This window comes from Pipistrellus kuhlii, unplaced genomic scaffold, assembly GCF_014108245.1.
Source record: "Pipistrellus kuhlii isolate mPipKuh1 unplaced genomic scaffold, mPipKuh1.p scaffold_m20_p_1, whole genome shotgun sequence".
In the NCBI taxonomy this organism is placed as follows: Eukaryota; Metazoa; Chordata; class Mammalia; order Chiroptera; family Vespertilionidae; genus Pipistrellus; species Pipistrellus kuhlii.
The window spans coordinates 6,702,943-6,722,314 of record NW_023425404.1 but is presented as its reverse complement, the minus strand read 5'-3'; the positions used below and the strand labels follow the sequence as shown (position 1 = coordinate 6,722,314).

Here is a 19,372-nt window from a genome sequence, read left to right as displayed (position 1 = left end):
AATTAAAATAAAAAGTTGCTTTTGTTTTAAAAAGGTAATTTGCCCAACTGTGTTTTCTATGTAGGTGACTAGCAAAACACTAGGTCTGGAATATATAGTATTATATTCCTCAAATCCCTAAAGGCTACCTTTAATCAGTTTCCCCAAAACAATAAAGGAAAAACAAATTTGATGAAATCAAAGTGGCAGGTTTTTAAATATTAATAATAATTTGCTTGTTGAATCTAAAGATAGCAGGAAAGGGATTTTCCCAGCCCTTGGTTTAAAAAAAAAAAAAAAAAAAAAAAAAAAAAAAAAAAAAAAGTCCAGGTGAGAACATGGAGGCAATCAGAATTAAGCAAGTGGAGATACAAGGTCCAACAAGCAATACACATATGATGCTAACAGGTGAGGCAGAGCTCTTGAGAGGGCGTGTGGATATTAACCTTGGGCAAGGAAGGTGCAGGAATGACCTTCACCTTGCAAACTCTTCAATTCACCTTGATGTTTCTATGAGGAATCTCATCTGCCTTTAGTATGAGAGGGGAAGGGAAATGCTCTGGAACCCTCACTTGACACTGCTCACTGGGGGACCCCACTATATTTCAAAGAGCATGAAAAACTACTCCTAGAGTCAGAGAGCCCTATTACTACTGAATGTAGAAGGGATCTTAGTTATCCAGCTCAAATCCAATGTAAGAGAACCTTTTGAAGATCATTATTTTAACTTTTGCCTGAGCATTTGCAGCAACAGGAAATTTTGCTATTGAGCCCATTCCTCTTTAAAACAACTCTTATTAGAAAGCTTTCTTATATTGAAGCAAACATCTGTCATGTATCAAGTTTCCCTTTGTTCCTATTTTTGCCCTTTGAAGCTACACAGAATAAGTCTAAGTCCTGTCCTATTTTATAGCTCAACAAATTTCAATGCACCTATTATATAATTTCTTCCTTTTCTGTACTTCCTTTCTAGCTATACCTTCTGTTCTTCAGGGATCTATTCCCCTGTTCATTGTATAATCAGACCCTTCACAATCCTGACCATCTGTCTCTGGACATAATCAATGTATTAATGTCTCTCTCAAAATACAGTACCCAGAATTGAACCTAACCCTCCATCCAGATGTGGTCTTACCAGTGCAGCTTGCAGGGCTCCCTGGACTTCTATTACCACAGGTTGAATGAAATAGCTTTATGAATAGCCACAATATACTCCTGATTCAAAACTGAATTCCTATTTCCATAAGAAAACATTTCTACATGACCTGCTGTGAAACTATAACTTTCCAACACCCTCCCATCAATACACACACACACACACACACACACACACACACTATACACAATACATATACCATGCTGTTCTTAGAGGGTTGCATTTAAGAAAACTCAAAATATAGTTTCTCATTAATGCTTCAATTTCATCTTTTTAATTTCAGTCTTATACTCAGGTGTTTAAAAACAAAAAACAAAACTATAATGATCCCTATATCCTAGTATCAGTACACAGTTAGAATTCAACTACTATTCATTGAATAAGTTAATCCTGAATCTGCTGGTCAACAAACTAGACATATGTCTATTTCTGTGTCATCTACAAATCTGATCAACGTGCTCTCTGTCCCCTCTTCCATTCTTCATGGAGATACAGAAAGGCAGAGAGAGGCTGCCTTTGAATTGTTGAGCAGGTATCCCCTTTGGGATGGCTGATGTAGCTTCTTGTGTGGTAAGAAAACACCAATGAACAAATAAGAAGCAGAGGTGCAGAAAGTGAGCCAGAATGGATGAAGGTAAAGAAGATTGAGTGTCCCAGACTCTTAAAATCAATGTTTAAAAAGTATGGCTTTCCCGCCATCTCTACCCTAGCGTCTTCTGCCTTTTAGATCTATCACAATACTGTGCTTGTCAAACTCTGAATTTGTGAAAAAGCTCAGATAAGCTTAGTTTTAAAACAGCTTTGAAATGATCTCTTCAGCATCCATTTCCTGAAAATCTGAGTTATAGAGACACACGCTCCCCTATTGGCTATGAGGTATAAAAAGAGTTCCCAAATGCCTGAGGTATAACACATATATCCACTTGTTGCAGAAATCAGAAATGGCCTATATTTTTCAATGTGAATTTGGGAATTCACTGAGAGTGAAGCTGTCTCCTGAATTGAACATAACCTTACAATGAATGTCCCTTTCCCCCAGAATGAAGAAAAATAAGTTCAATTTTGCTTTCCTTCCAACAGCCAACCTCTGCAGAATGTGGAGCTAATCACAGAATAAAAAAGTATCTCACTGTGCCTTTTTCCCATCCTGTGACCAAAACCTTAGAGAGATGGGAAAAAGTGTTTCATTCAGACAGTTTAGGATCTCGAAAACGTCAGTTGCATAGTATTCATATACAAAGAATGGAGACACCTACGAAAGGACAAGGAAACCTACAGAGGAAATTTGTTTTGTGCCTTTTCTGAACCTTTTCTAGAGGGAGTGACAGAGATGGGTTCTTAATTAACTCCTCAAGACCGTGTTTTCCAGAAAATTCATGTAAATGACAGAAGAACACTAGAAGGAAATCATGCCAACACTGATGCGGAGGCTCTTTTCCTGACTCTCCTAGTCACAATAAACCACTCCCAAGTGCTGTGAGATAAGCAGAGGCAGAGGAGGCCTCGTGAGTGAGCTCCCACGTCAGGTGAACCAGCTGCTTCAGGCAGTCAGAGCCTCTTCACAGCAGCCGCCTCGGGTCTCCTGTTCACACATAGGCAACTACCGATAGCAAGGTCCAATGCACTGCTCCCAGCATGGGGTAGTCATGTAGGTACTGACTTAAACTTCATCTATTCAGGAAGATGTCTTATTGGGACTCTTAGGTCACAGCCTCTCAGTGGGGCTTCATCACTGGACCCCACACTCCTTGGGGTTTTCCACTTCATCTCCTTCAAAGTCCGGCTTCAAACTCTTTTTTTGCTCAATCTCCACCTGCCAGGAAGGAAAGTTGGAGAGGACTATCAGAAGAGAAAACATCCCAAGAAATAAATAAATCAAGATAGAATACCTCATGGGTTTAGATTCCTTTAGGCTCCTCGTGATTTTGTTATGTTTTGAGGTTCTCTGGTGTAACTATGCCCTGTGTCTATGATGATTCTCTCTTTGCACAGACTCTTCGCTTGGGCTGGAATTCCCCCTCCCTCACTGACCACCTAGAAGACTCTTATTCCTTTGTCTTGCACAACTGCTCAAAGGTCATCTCTTCTGTAAAGCTATTCTTGATTCTTCAGGTAAAGTGAAGCACTCCCCGGCATAGTCCCACTGTACCTTCTACACTGCGCCATAGTCTCCATAGGGCAAGGGCTGGCCCGAGTCACTGCTGCATCCCAGTAATGTAGGTATACAGCAGCAAGCACAGAGGTTGATAAATGAATGGCTTCCTTCGCAATTGGCTGCTTACACTCTCCATTACTTTATCTCTTTAAAAAAGTTCCCAAGCTGATAAGTATTGCAGTGTTTTCAGTTCTACCCATACTGTCTGCAAAACACTAGCTGTAACTATCAAGGAATCAGAAATTAATCTTGCCTTGAAAGCGACACACTTCAACTAGAGCCTTGGGTAAGCCAGGCAAGTGATCCTTCAAGCTAGGAAGTTTCATAATTAAAGCTGCTTTCCTCTTCACCAAAGTGGACATTTATGACAAGGGGAAAAGTCAAGACAGAACAGTTCACTTAGGGCAGTGATTTGCTGCAAGAATTTTTAAAACACGCAGTATCTGACTAGTTGGGCACTGACCTTGTTTCCCTTAGACTGTCAAGTAAAAAAAATGACAACAGCCAACACAAAAATAGCTGCCTGATGTGAATGAATAAAAATTATATATATTTTTGTCATATCTGCAAAAAATATTTTTTTTGGTGTGCCACAGAATTTTAGTAATTAGTTTGTGTGCCATGAGATGACAAAAATTGAAAATTGCATGTCTGAAGAAAGTGCTATTTTTTTTCTGGCCACAAGATGGAGTATGTGTTCTTTTTGGTAGACCACACAACTAAGGAGGCAATTAGAAACCAATAAATCACCATATAAATCTAAGGATATTATTATGAATAGAAAATTATTAAGCCACTTTGCAAAATCTCTTCAAAAGCCCCCATTTCCATCCATGGCATTAATATCCTCCCACTGAATCTCTAACTCCCCCAGATATAGTCACCATTCGTGTCCGCACACCCCTGCTTGGTGTCTGTCTTCCTTCTGCAGCCTGATCCTGTTACTACTCTAGAAGCTGGTTGGGCTTTTGAGTTCTGTCCTGTGACAGCCCAGTGACCAGGTCATGAATGTCCTAACTTTACTCAGACTCCTGTAGCTGCTTTTGGTTACCACTTTCCTGGCACTCCTCTTGACTCCCAAATTCACTACGCTGCAACATAAATGGCATTATGAATGGGTTATAATAATTCCTTTATCACATTCTTCTTTTTTATGTTGTTGTTTATGATGACATTATATTCTCCTCTTTCATCAGCTTCTTTATTTTTCCCCCCAACCTTCCTCTTGCTCACTGAAGAGATTATTCCTTTATATCAGAGCAGACTCGCCATGGCTATGTATTACCATGGTGAGCCGCCTCCAAGGTGGTAAGGGAACACTGCCCCCAGCACAGGCACTGTTAAAAGGACAAGAGGGGGGAAGGGAGAGGGGGGACATCAGTCAGATGCCTCCCAGGCTACCTGGTAGCTGTAGTGTGCGGAATAATTGACCCATTTCCTGACGTCCGTCTTGTCTTCCACAGAGATGGATCTTACAGCAGCTTTGGAGGCTGAAGTGGTGGGCATGCTGAACTCGACATTCACGTGACTGGCAAATCTGGAAGGCACTTCCCGGTCCGAGCCAAGTTCAAGGTGGCAGAAGAAACAGTGTGGGTGACCAGAAGCTATGAAACAAAGAAAGAATCTACAGGTCAGGTTCTTTGGAGGAGGAAGTGGAAGAAGAGCCACCTCAGTAACAAAGGAGGCCTGGGGCCCTGGCCAGTGTGGCTCAGCTGGTTGGATCATAGTCCTGTACAGTGGGAGGTCGCATTCCTGGTTAGGGCCCTTACCCAAGGTTGCAGGTTTGATCCCCAGTTGGGGTGTGTAAGGGATTGATGTTTCTCTCTCACATCAATGATTATTTCTCTCTCCCTCTTTCTCTCTCTCTAAAATCAATTTAAAACAACAATATATCCTCAGGTGAGGATTTAAACACAAAAACAAAACAACAAAGGAGGCTTGGAAGTCTTTCAGAGGGGCCAGCCGTGAGCAGAGGATTTGCCTCTGCAGAAATTGCTCTGACCCTCTGATACAACACTATCTGATGACAGAAGCCTGGAAGCCTGGTATCCTAGCAATGGAACTATGGCTGAGAAGCAGAGGTCATTCGGCCTGTTCACATCAGGGTGACATGTGAGCACAGAACAAATACTAAGACATGGGGGCTGTAGACTGGCAGAGAGGAATCAAAGGGGTTGGCACTTAGCACCTAGTAAAACATCAGTGACAGCCACCTGGAGCAAAATCAATTTTCTTTGAAAGATAAATTGAATTTTCTTAATAGCATTTCATATTTTTAAAAAATGTTTGTGGCATGCTTTTGTGGATGAAAGACATATGCAAATGACAGCACCTTTGTAAGCACATTTATTTTAGGGAAGCGCAGCCAGAGAGCACACAGACTAACCGTCAGCAAGCATCCCTGAATTTGATGTCCAGCTCTCCCATTAAGCAGCAGAGATCCCGCACCTGAGTCCTTTATTCTATCCAGGCCTCAATTCTTCATCTGTAAAGTGGGGCAGCTGTGTAGGTGGGCATGGGGCAGTGGGGGGAAGCGGTGGTTGGAAAGGATGGACTGGACAATGCTAGGCATAGACCCTTCCTGTTCTTTGATTCTGTACATCTATGGTTCATTCTACTGTATAGAATGCAAACTCAAGGTTGGATTTTCATGGAGAGTTATTACTAGGTATTTGAGGGGAAAAGGTTAGAGCTTACCGTATTTTTCGGACCATAAGATGCACTTTTTTCCCCCCAGAAGTGGGGGGAAAAAGTCCCTGTGTCTTATGGTCCAAATATAGCCTACATATATACTTTAAAAAAAAAGTTTTTTTACTTGCCCGGCTCTGTGTGGTCTCTGTGTGCTTGCCCGGCTCTAAAATGGTTCTAAATGCTGCTGTTTACTTTACAGGGTTGATTACATGTGTTTATGACTGTGATGTTGGGTTTTAATGCACATAAAATATTTTAGGACACTATTTGTTTCAGAATCGTTTTTTCTTCATTTCCCTTCTCTAAAAACTGGTGCGTCTTATGGTCCCGAGCGTCTTATGGTCCGAAAAATACGGTATTTCTGTGACCGTCACTCATGAAGCTTTGTGGTCGTCATCATTCATCAGATGCAGCAGGAAAATAGTTGAGTGCTCTGTGCCAGGTTCTGTGCTGAATGCTTTCTGTTCTGCAGATTCTCTCACAGTCTCTTCATAACAGAATTTGGAGATCATAATATTATATTCTACTAGAGGCCCGGTGCACAAAATTTGTGCACAGGCGGGGGAGGGGGGGTGCGCAATCCCCTCAGCCCAGCCTGCACCCTCTCCAATCCCAGACCCCTCAGGGAACATCCCTCTCACAATCCTAACTGCTCACCTGCCTGCCTGCCTGATCTCTCCCAACTGCCCCCCCCCCCCAACCACCTCCCGCCAGCCTGGTTGCCCCAACCGTCCCCCCTGCCAGCCTGATCACCCCACACGTCCTGCTACCCAGTCATCCATCTGGTCGTTTAGGTTGTGATGGCCCCTGGCTTTTTATATATTAGGATTGCAAAGAAGCAGAGCTGAGACCTGACTAAGCCCAGCTGTCTGACCCCAAATTGTTTTAACCACTTTGTCTGAGTCATAACCTCTTGTTTCCAAATCTCAAGACCAGGTCTGCAGGGTGACAAAGTCTACGGGGTGACAATGTCTGCAGGGGAAGTCAGCTATAAGAACCCCCACATAGCAACTGGCTATGGAGAAACAATGTTACAGCCCTTAGTTATCTGAGTTTTCCCAAATAAACAATTCCAAGTTCCTTTATTGGTCTGGGAGGGACTTTTTAATCTCAGTAAGTGAGGCCCCTACACACACCCTCTCTCCAAGGAAAACATTACAGAATGAAGTATTTGTTTTGCTCTGTTTCACAAATGTGAGATGTTTCACTGGTTCTTTCTAAAGAGTAAAACTTTAGGAAATTAATTGAAAAATTTGCACTGGTTTTAGGAAAGGAATTTAAGATACATGTAATAGTAGAAATTATATTATTTAAAAAGACATTTATTTTATTTTTAAATAGTGTGCCACATATGTAATTATATAGCCATCATCTATTGAGCATTCATTACAGGCCAGAAACTATGTTAAACAATTAAAAGCATTTTCTAATTTCATTCTTAATGGGTTAGATATTAATAACCCTATTTTATAGATGAGGAAAATGAGATTTCTCTGAGAGAGTAAAGTAAATTGCCTGAGGTCACAGAGTCATTACATTGTAGTACTGGGAATAAAACAGATCTGACTCTAAATTATGATTAAACTTCTCTCAATGTACTGCTATAGATTTAAATCACTTCAAAGTATATAGAGGAATTTCTTTCTTTTTTTTTTTAATATATTTTATTGATTTTCCACAGAAAGGAAGGAAGAGGATAGAGAGCTAGAAACATCGATGAGAAAAACATCGATCAGCTGCCTTCTGTACACCTCCTACTGGGGATGTGCCCGCAGCCAATGTATGTGCCCTTGACCGGAATCGAACCTGGGACCTTTCAGTCTGCAGACCGATGCTCTATCCACTGAGCCAAACTGGTTTTGGCGATATAAAGGAATGCAGAGAGTTGGGGGCTGCATATGCACATGGCTGAGCTGGCACCCAGGAGCGGCTTGTTAAGTCTTTTGATGGCTGGGATTGGGACACACCTGCTGTGGCTGAGGCGTGGGCTGCCAGCAGAGCCAGAGGTGCTGCCCAGCTGGCCCCTGCTGCCTGTGGTCTGCCTGCCCTGCCCACTGGGGCTGGGGATGCAGAGCCACTGCAGGTGGGAATGGGTGTGCAGAGATTTAGGCTTCCTTCACTGTAGACGGAGGGTGAGGATTATGAAAAATAATCTATAAAAGGCACCTTCCCAAGGCTGTCTGAAGACCAGGATAGAAGAACTCCAAAAAAAAAAAAAAAAAAAAAAAAAGACAACTACTAATAGATCATCAATTCCCTGGTTTCTTGGCATGGGATGGGGAGAACAGGGGACTGGGCGCAGCGAGTACCAGCAACGGTGAGAACCTGCAGTCTCACTGGAGTTCAGATCCTGTACACCTCCAGTTTCCAAGAAAGGGTGCTATCCATTTCCTAAACTGACACCAAAGTGGCCAGCAATATTACAAGAGTCCCCTTTTGGGGACTATATAACCTAAATCTATATAACCATGACAGCAAAAGCAGTAACTGGGGTGGCGGGGGAGGAGGACATTTCCGTGAGAAACATTCCCAAATATCCCTATGTTTTCCTGTATTTCAAAAATCTTTCACAAATAAGGTTTCAGTCATCTGGAAATACATATGTAATATGTAATATGTAAGTTACTTGGCTTTAAGCCTACTGAACACCGCCCACTGGGAATCATTAGGAAAGTGTTTGCTGAAGACCCATTTATCCCCCCTGTCCTGGATCCATTCCTCTTTCTTCTGGTGACAATCCCCACCCCACCCCCCACCCCACCCCCCCCCCGGGAAATTATCTTCCCCAGCACCGTGTCATCTTGGTGGGCTTGTCGGTCAAAATTCACGTCCTCCTTGACTCGAGTCAAGTGGCACAAGGACAGAAACTGGCTTGTGATCAGTCCCAGCGGCTGCAGCCTGAGGAGACACCATAGTTCCTCCTATCAAGAGCTGTCCTCCCTTCAATTCTGAGCTGCCCAGATCCTTCCAACAGCTTCCCTTTCCTTAAAGCAGCCAGCCAGTCTTTACGGCTTATAACCCAGATCCCTCAGGTAATGCTTTCAAATAACTGAGAGAAAGAAGTTTGAAACAAATGGTACATGTGTGTACACATTGGAAAAACTACAAATCTCTGTCCCCACAGTGGAAATTATTTCAGGTTCGGGTCTATTTGGTGTCATTTACGTAGAAGCAGCTTCGGTGTTGGGAAAAGAGCCCGGATGTGGCTTTGTGACTTCAGAAGAGTCATGTCACCTCCTGGCCCTTAATCTTCTCCCATGTAGAATGACGAGTTTGAGTGAGTTGTCCCCAACATCCCTTCCACCTTGAAAAACCCAATAGTCCCAAAATAAAATTATACGAGTCCATGCCTAGTAGTATACTCAAAATCCCAATAATCATACACCCGAAGCCTTGTTTTTCTCCATGTCATGTGTCTAGCAGGTTAAACAGGAACTTTCTCCCTGTCTCCTCAGATCTCTTCCCCAAGGCCTCTGTGGCAGAGAATTCAGGCTTTCTCCTTTCCTCCACTGATTCAGAGGGGCCTGTGGCTGAGATAGAAACCACAGCGCTCTCGCCAGAATACAGGGATCTTTCAGGGGACATGAATTAACAAGCACAAAGAGGAAGACTTTATCTTAAAAGTTCTGTCAGTTTAGAAACGGAGGGTGGCAATTCCAGCCCCAGACACAGAGGTCCAATTGTCCTCCCGGGCTGCCCTGCTACGCCCAGCGTCTGACACAGCCTGCACGGCTTGGGATGCCTGGCGAGTTGACCAGATCCCATTGCTTCTTGCCACCCCATCGTATTATATTTAGAGTATGATAACAGCCTCTCCGCACAGAACAGGAAATGAGGGCACAGAACACTGTTAGGATTCCATGGTGAAACTGGAAATAAGAGAATCTGCACAAGAGAAAGACATTCCAATCAAGAGTTCCCCCAAACCTCATTCTTTTTGCTCGGCTAGGTTACCCACTTTTGTGATCAGATGAGCCAAGTTTATAAACAAGAAGAGAAGTCGTTTTAGAGGATCATGGGTGCACTGCCTGCCACTGGGGTCACCCAGGCTTACTCTCATAAATGAGGCTACAGAGCTGGCCTGCTTGCTCCCTAGTTTTGTGGTTTCACTAAATCTCACTGGAACCATGAGGAAAGCCATTGCCTCCCGGGCTCATGCAAGCACAAAACCATCCCTGATAGCTGTGAGCAGGCCCGCTAGGGCTGGTAGGCTTGATCTCTCTGATTAAATAATCACATATTCCTTCCTTTACTTTCTGTTGGTAGAATTTTAGCCTTTTTTAGACCGTTATATCCTGGCTGGATCTTCCATCTGATCAGAGGCCATTTCTCCTCTTCCCTTTTCCCAGATCCCAACTCTGAGCAAGATACGATAATTGACAGGCCTTTCACGGGATGACTGGGAGAAAAATATACTCCTCACCCGTACTGCAAATATGATGAACCGTAATGAACTGGCCCTTTTGGCTACACCAGGGCATAGTTTAAAAAGTATCTCTTCAGAACCCAGAAGCCTTCTAGGATCTGGCAATGGATAGCTTCCAGCAACATAGATAATGTTTTAATGAGTCAGAAAGTAATGTAAATTCATAGCTGCCCTGGAAAGCCACTTAGCAGCTCAGTGGAGAATAATACAGAGCTTTATAGAAGACATGTCATAATTTAGGAGGTGAAATGATGGAGTGAAGTGTTTGTTACTTACTCTGCTCAAATATTTTTGCTTTTCTTGTCCCACTCCCCATTCGTCCCCATCCCCATCACAAACCAAAACTCAGCTCTTCACAGGGAAATAGGGTGTGGAACTCTGATCCTGCTGACTGGTGACTGGGCAGTGGTTTTCACAAACAAGAACCACCCTCCACTTACCCGAGTTCTTGTCAGGCAGCCGGTTTATCCTCCACACGATGGAGTTGAAGGCATGCTCGTACTTGGCAGTCCCCAGAGTCACTCTCATGACAGGCTCCGAGCCAGACACACTGGTGGAACCAAAGCTGGCCCCCCGGTTGACCTTGGCTTTCAGAGACTTCTCCCCCAGGACGCTTTCCCTGCGGAAGTTTTTCACCCACTCACTGGGCACAGGGTAGCGAACCATCACGTTCTCACAGGGAACCTGAGTGAGGGGGTCACAGTTGGAGGAGAAGCCGGTGGACATCCTTAGCCAGCTCTGCACCTCCACCTCTGCCCCGTTGATGCTCGCAGCCGTCCGAAGCGTGAAAGGCAAGGTCTTCTCAGCAAACACTGTCCTGAAGCGCATCAGCTCGAAGCGGCACGCGTCCAGAGGGTTGAACAGGATAACCCGGGAGCTGTGGAACACATCCTCATCCACACACCCGTGGAAACGGCACTCATGGAGCCTGATCCACTTGGTGGTGGTGGTCGGCATGATGTCTTGCCGGGAAACGACTTCGTTCCCTTTGACCAGGATGTCGTTGAGGCCCAAGCGGCACTCTGCCAGCCCCGAGAGGAAACTCAGGATGTGGATCCGTGTCAAGACGTGGTGCTGGAGAATCCGGTGGTCCCCTTTGCTCACGAGGGCAGAGAATTCATCCCTGACATCCACGGTAATCTCCTCTTCCAGGTAGTTCAAGCCGACTGTGCTCAAATCCATGGACAACACGGGCAGGTCCATGAGATGGTCCTGGACCGCACGGATGAAACTCAGAAAGTCATCGTAATTGGTGGTGCCCAGCTTAATCACTTGTTCCCTCTCGGCTGTGTGGGCGACAGCAGGTTTGGGCTGGTATTTCTTCTTTTCCTTGTATGTGACTCTGTCGATCCTCAGGCTGTGGATCCTGCCATTCTCATCATAGTTTTGGAGCCGGGGTTCTGAAATCTCATGGCAGATCTCCAGCTTGAACTCTCGGAATGGTTTCTCTAGGCCCTGCTCGTAATACAGCTGCAGGTAACCAGCAGCTGTCAGTCTGATGTAGATGGGTCCCCAGTGTCTGGAGGACATGATGTTTTTCTTCTCGGGGATCCTTAGCATCATTGGCCACCCGTCCCTGGGCTGGGAAGGTGCTGAGCCAGGCGGGTGGTCGAGTTCGAGCCAGGCTACTGGGTCATCATCGGGCAGTGTCGCACTGCCTAAGTGATCGGGATCGTCAATGTGGAGTTGTTTGAGTTTTTCAACAGCATCAGAGTGTGACTGGTTTTTGCTTGAGTCATCAAAACTGATGGCATCCTGGTAGATGACAATGAGAGAGTCCCTCTGGCTTTTGCCTGTGGTGCCAGATGTGGAGTTGGTTTGGGAGCGCCTCTCCTGCTCCTCAAAGAAAGCACTGAAAGGGTTGATTGGGGAGGGTTGTACATCCTGGAGAGTCTCATTCAGGAAAGGGTTGGTGGCCCTCCAAGGCGGAGCCTCGGCTATGGGAGGCGGATGGTTTAAGGAGGAAACGTCCAGCTTCTGAATTTTGGAGTTCATCAACGTGCTCTTGGGACGTTCCCTCTTCTTAAATGAGCCAGTTGAGTAATAAGGCTCATCTGGGGTCACAGATGCAATAGACGGCATGTTTGACTTCAGAGGAGAGGTGACAGGTGGCAAGGGGCAGCTGACTTCATTGTCATCAAAAGTGACCCAGCTGGGGAAACGAGCAGAGGTCACTGGAGTGGCAGCGTGCCCATTCATGACAGGACTGCTGGCCTGCCAGCGGATGGCCTCCATGTCTACCTCTTCATCTTCCTGGAGTGAGGAAGAGTTGTCTAAAAGGAAAAAGAAAAGACGTGAGGGCTGCTATCCAGGGCCCCTAGAAGTATGAGAAACTGAGGTATGAGAATGAGCAATGACTAGCATTTTATCTGGAATTCAATAAATTCCAAAGCAAATCATTACCTGTCTCAAGTGCTTAGTCTGGGCACACATAATTCTGTAATAAGCACACAAGAGGGGCCTTATGTCCAATACAGTAAGAATACAGATGAGCCGAGACCGGTTTGGCTCAATGGATAGAGCGTCGGCTTGGGGACTGAGGGGTCCCAGGTTCGATTCCAGTCAAGGGCATGTACCTTGGTTGCAGGCATATCCCCAATAGGGGGTGTGCAAGAGGCAGCTGATTGATGACTCTCTCTCATCGATGTTTCTTTCTATCTCTCTCCCTTCCTCTCTGTACAAAATCAATAAAGTATCTATTTAAAAAAAAGAAAAAAGAAAAAAGAAAAGAAAAAAAGAATACAGATGAGTCTACTGATATAGAAGCATTGATAGGACCAAGTTCCCTTGCAAATTGAACTCTTATACATTCTCACTTTTATATGAGTTTCTAGGATAGATGTTTTCTTTGCTCTAAAGTTTGTATTATTTTTTCAAAATAAAATTGTATTGATTTCAGAGAGGGAGGTAGAAGAGAGAGATAGAAACATCAATGATGAGAGAATCATTGATTGGCTGCCTCCTGCATACCCCCTACTGGTGATTGAGCCCACAACCCAGGCACATGCCCTTGACTAGAATTGAACCCACGGGATCAGGCCTAAGTGGGAGGTGGACGTTCCCCAAGGGCTCCTGGGCTGCAAGAGGGATGTCTCACTGACAGCTTAGGCCTGGCCTCCTAGGAAGTGGGCCTAAGTTGATAGATGGACATCCCTTGAGGGCTCCTGGACTGTGAGAGGGCACAGGCTAGGCTGAGGGACCCCTGAGTGCACAAATTTTCATGCACTGAGCCTCTAGTATGTTATAAATATCCAAATGGCCATTAGCAGAAAAAGGTTCCCCAACCCTGCTCTAGAAGAATGTGTACAGGGGTCTCTGCCACTATTCCACCCAGTGTTTCTACTGCCAGGAATTGGGAATTAGAGAGAAATGGATATTCAAATGCTCCAGTCAAATAGTTGAGTTTTCTAAATGCTTCGCTCAACTTTCATGAAATCATATCCAATCATAACAAATCAGAAATGCCACCCACAGTTGCAAATGTAATTACATGTGGATGGGAAGGCTGGCTTGCCATCCATCTTTCCAAGGATATTTATTCAAACAAATAGCAATTCCTTCTACTGGAAATGTCAGTTTGAAAATGTAGGCTACATACATGAGCATGCATAGGCACAAAAAGTATTTTCTGTATGTACAGCACCACAAAAGGGTTTCAAAGCATTTTTAAATTAAAGACACTATCCATCAAATTAATCATTAGCCCACTTTTATAGATGCCTATGTGATTTATTTTCTAGAAAATAAAGGGGAAGGGGTCAGGAAACAACACAGGTTTTAGAATTTATATTTTATGTATTACTACTACTAAAGGAATAATGTGGGCCTGAGTAAAATATAATCACTTCCTTGGAGCTATAACTGATCCTCCCTACAGAGCTGGGAGGGAGTGAACCTTGAAACCCATCAATTTCTAATGAATCGGCTCTATGGAGTCTCTGTTCCCACCCACCCAGTCAGAAACTGACCCACCCTTGTATCAAGGGCATCCTTGAGCTCATCACCACTCCCTGATTTAAGACAAGCTAAAGTCCTTTTCCTTTGGAGGCTGGCTTTCTGCCTAAATTGCCAAAGGATTCCTGTCTGTTGGGAATCTTGTCCCCAAAATAGTATTTCGGATCTTCCTTTTCCAAGCCAAAAAAGAAGGGGGGGGGAAAAGGCCTTTGTTTCCAGTGAAGATAATTTTCTTACAATAAATTTCTTTCTTTCATTTTTAAAAATATGTTTTTATTGATTTTAGAGAAAGGTAGGGGGGGGGGGGGGCGATGTGGAGAAGGAGAGAAAGAAACATTGACGTGAAAGAGAAACATCAATGGGTTGCTTCCCATAGGCACCCAGACTGGGAATCGAACACACAACCTGGTGTGGCTGATACTGGAAACAATGGTAGAGGAGGCGAGCAAATTTCTCCAGTAAGAAATCAGCAAAAACTAATTATTTTAAGAACTAAATTAACTATCGCAATTGTGTTTTATTGACTCGTTAAAATAAAACCAAAAACCAAAAATCCAGCTTTATTTTAATTACTATCTCTTCCACTTGCTACTTCCAAATTGCTCTTATGACGAACTGGGCTGCTGCCAAACAAAAGCCACAGATGAAGGTTAGGTTCTTGTTTTACACCACAGCGGGAGTTTGCAGGACCTAAGAGCTTTCTAGTTAGTGTCTTAGCTGATGCAAACCAAAGAAAACGGTGGATTCTTTTCATGTTAGACCACAGCCTTATTTTCAGTTTGCAGAAGATTAAATGAAATGATTACAATGGTAATCAAAGCCACCAGACTGAAAAAAAAAATGTAAAAACTATGGGGAGAAAAAAAATAACCATTTCTGTGAGATTTTAAACACAGCAGACACTCTGTCATCTTTTCCCCCTAATTGGGTAGCATAATTTGTTAATGCCAATGGCAAATGCAAAAATCTTATTGAGGGCTGTTCACTGGAATTCATTAGCAGCGACGAGAAGAAATATTCTTAGATTATCACAGTTTCTCAACATGAGATAGCAGTCACTGTTATACAAGAGAATATAGTTAAAACTGTATAACTAGTCTCAGACGCACAGTCGGCACTTAAATATTTGTGTCAAATGTAAAGCGAAGAGAGGGACACAAATCACAGAATTGGAGGGCTTGAAGGGATTTTAGAAACAGAAATTGACCTGTTCATTTTGCTGAGATGACTGGGCCTCAGTGAGTTTAAGGAACTGCCCAAGGTGAGATTAAAAAGCAAGTCCTACATTTAATCATTAACTATTTTCTTAATGCTTGTTTGTTAAACTAAAATCAAGTTAATTTTTTCCCATTGCCTTTTAGATTGGCAAGAGTTATCTCGATACAATTTTTTAGGAGCATTCTTCAGTGAGGAAAAGAACTCAGCTAAACAAGGATTAACATCCACTTATACAGAGATGCTTTTGGGCACAGGGTCAGGAATGTCACCCCCTGACATATGAATGTGTGTGGGTGAGAGAAAGGAGTTAGTCATCCAACCTTATCAAGGCAGCATCTAACCTAGGTGAAATCAACTGGAGCTTAGTTATCATCACAAACACACTGGCAGAAAACAAAAAAACAACAACAGAGGGTGGGAGTCTATTCATCTGTCCTAGCATTGTCATGGAAAGAGGATGCTTTGATTCTGGCAAAGTTACATGGTCAGAGATACCCCCAAGTGAAGAAGCCAATTCACTGAACTACCACTTATCACTACTTGACAGAATCCCTATCAAGAACATTGGACATTACATTCTGGTTTGAATTGGCTAGGAGGACCTCCAGAACAGTACTCAGCACCTTCTTCAAATGACAGTTTGCTAATCACTCCCCGTTAATCAAGATGGGATTAGTCTTTAAGTTGGATGAATGGCCCAGGAACATCCCCAATATTTTGTGTTCCTGACCAATCTGTTCTCTCTGGTTCTGATTTACCATTGCCCACTTCCCATGCCTTACCCATTCTCAAATTGCACTCTTACCCTGATGGGTTTATATACTTTAAGCACACCAAGCAATGCCTTCTTTCCCTGAAAAGTCCTGAAACAGTTATATAGTAGAGCCATCCTACTGTAGATCAGACACAAAGTCTGATCATTTTGAACCTTAGCGATGGGAACTGCTAACTCTTTAAAGTTGATTCTGCAGCCAAGACCGGTTTGGCTCAGTGGATAGAGCATCTGCTTGCAGACTGATAGGTCCCAGGTTTGATTCATGTCAAGGGCATGTACCTTGGTTGCGGTCACATCTCCAGTAGGGGGTGTGCAAGAGGCAGCTGATCGATGTTTCTCTCTCATTAATGTTTCTAACTCTCTATCTCTCTCCCTTCCTCTCTGTAAAAAAATTTAAAAAAAATAAAAAAAAATTAATAAATAAATAAATAAGTAAAGTTGATTCTGCAAATTTGGTCGGGGGCAGAGAAATGGAACTGGAGGCTCTCACAAATACCCTTGTGTACATGTGTACTGGGGATGAGGAGGGGGCAGGCATTCTAACTGTGTCTGTACGAAGTCTGTTTATCTTGCATTTGTAAACTATGCTAGGCTACAATATAGCTTCCAGGAGAAACTCAAAAGATCTGTTTGGGGCAGGGTATACAATCAGTTGTGCTAAGAGTATCCATAGAAATGTTAGGGTCAGAAATAGAATAGCAGGGACTAGCTATAATTATCCTATATAATAAAGAGGTATTATGTAAATGGATCCTCACGCCCTCATGTCTCAAGATGGCCACCCCCATGTTGTCACAAGATGGCCACCACAAGATGGACACCCCATGTCATCACAAGATGGCTACCCCCACATCATCACAAGATGGCTGGCAGGAGAGGCCAGTTGTGGGTGATTGTGCCAGCAGGGGAGCAGTTATGTGTCAATCATGCCAGCAAGGGAGTGGTTAGGGGCAATCAGGCAGGCAGGCAGGCGAATTGTTAGGAGCCAGCAGTCCTGGATTGTGATCGGGCCTAAACTGGCAGTTGAATGTCCCCTGAAGGATCCTAGATTGGAGAGCGTGCAGGCTGGGCTAAGGGACACCCCCAAGTACACGAATTTTGTGCCTCTAGTCTTATATAATAAAAGGCTAATAAGCAAATAAACCGAACAGCAGAACTACTGCTCACTATGATGTGCACTGATCGCCAGGGGCAGGCACTCAATGTAGGAGCTGCCCCCCTGGTGGTCAGTGTGCTCCCACAGGGGGAGTGCCACTCAGCCAGAAGTTGGCCTCATGGCTGGTGAGCACAGTGGCAGTGCTGGGAGCCTTTCCCACCTGCGTGGCAATTCAACCAGAAGTCAGGCTCACAGCTGGTGAACACACAGCAGTGGAGGGAGGGCACAGGCTGGGCTGAGGGTCCCTCCTCCCCCCAGTGCATGAATGTCATGCACTGGGCCTCTAGTAAGAAATATTAATCATGCTCTATGAACCATAATCGTTCTGTTCTGATTAGAGAAAGCACATTCTAACCTGGCTGGGAGCCAACATCAGAATGCAGTCCATCGTCCTTTCCTGAGAACTGCCTTTCATTATGGAAAGATTAACAACCTTGCTGCTGAAACAATCTATTCCCCGGAGGTGCTTGCCCTTTGCCTGCCCTCTGCAACCCCACCCCAGCCTCTATGGCCTGTAATCAGGAACTATTATACCTTGCCTACTTTCCTATGCCTGTAGTTCTAACTTTCTATGTAATCTTTGTCTTTCTACCCAATATAAGCAGCTGGCTTATGGAGGGGGAGAGGGGCACAGCAGATAGTTGTGGATGACCTGCTGCTCTCCCATACTGCCAGCATTTTTGGAATAAACACTCATATGTGATTCAACTCTGTCTCTGCTTACCCTGTCTCTGGTAATTGGCTCAAGTAGTGAAATTGATTGTCTAGTTTCAGAAAGGTAAGGGCAATTCCTGCAAGCTAAAAAGGATCTCTTCCAATGATTCCCTTTCACTTATATTATCCCAAATCCATTGTTCTTTATGTGGACTTTCCAGCAATGACAACGACAAAATAACCAAACAGCACAGCTCGCAGTAAACCACTTCTTCCCAATTGAATTAGGAGTTGGTAATTTGATTTCATTTCAGTACTTGTCCAGCTCCCTGTTAGTTACCAAGATCAAAGGAGACATTCTTATAGACTAATGGTAGGTGCAATTTTATAAACTATAATCATATCAAACTAAAATAACCTCTTTTTTAAATAGGAAAACTAATTTCTAGCAAACAATAAATTTATTCTAGCAGGCAGAGCTCTAGCTGTATTCCTGAATCTTTCAAATTTTTCAGAAAACTCATAAAATAGGGAATTTACAGTCAAACAGAGTAGAAAGCTATTTGCAGATAATTCATATACTCAATACTTTCCCTGACTTGCATCCACAGTGTCCAGCCTATATACACTAGTATCTCCTGGGTGGACACAAATCCCATGAGGAAAGGCTAGCCTAAAAGTCATTTGTACTAATTCAGGATTGAGTTCCTGTCCCCAGGCTGGTCTCCACCGCCTGTTTTGTGCCACCGCAGGCAGCAGAAGGTAAAGCTTGGGCTCTGGAGGCAGGCTGACCTGGCCCTGCCATTAGAAAACTGTGAGTTCGAGACCGGTTTGGCTCAGTGGATAGAGCATCGGCTTGGGGACTGAATGGTCCCGGGTTCGATTCCGGTCAAGGGCATGTATCTTGGTTGCGGGCATATCCCCAGTAGGGGGTGTGCAAGAGGCAGCTGATCGATGACTCTTTCTCATCGATGTTTCTAACTATCTCTCTCCCTTCCTCTCTGTACAAAATCAATAAAATATATTTTAAAAAAAAAGAAGAAAAAAGAAAACTGTGGGTTCTTGGGCACATTATGTAACCCTCTCTAAACCTTAGTACTTCTCAGTTCTTAAGATGAATAATAAACAATACCCACATCATAGGGTTGTTGTAAGGATAAATGAGATCATTTAATGGATTTAACTGGTCCACTGCTTAATATCCTTAA

At 43.8% G+C, this 19,372-nt stretch overlaps 1 protein-coding gene across 4 annotated transcripts in view; it reads right to left on the bottom strand.

Annotated features, from left to right (window-relative positions):
* Positions 1-492: 492 nt before the first annotated feature.
* The window catches only part of STON2 (stonin 2), a 124,918-nt gene continuing 106,038 nt past the window's right edge, over positions 493-19,372 (bottom strand). For all 4 annotated transcript variants that reach the window (XM_036429830.2, XM_036429820.2, XM_036429838.2 and 1 more), the window contains 3 exons: positions 10,848-12,680; positions 4,692-4,894; positions 493-2,948 (listed from right to left, as the gene is read on the bottom strand). In XM_036429830.2, the coding sequence (XP_036285723.1) occupies positions 2,865-2,948; positions 4,692-4,894; positions 10,848-12,680 (2,120 nt within the window). In that variant the 3' untranslated portion in view covers positions 493-2,864. The remainder of the gene's footprint in view (positions 2,949-4,691; positions 4,895-10,847; positions 12,681-19,372) is intronic.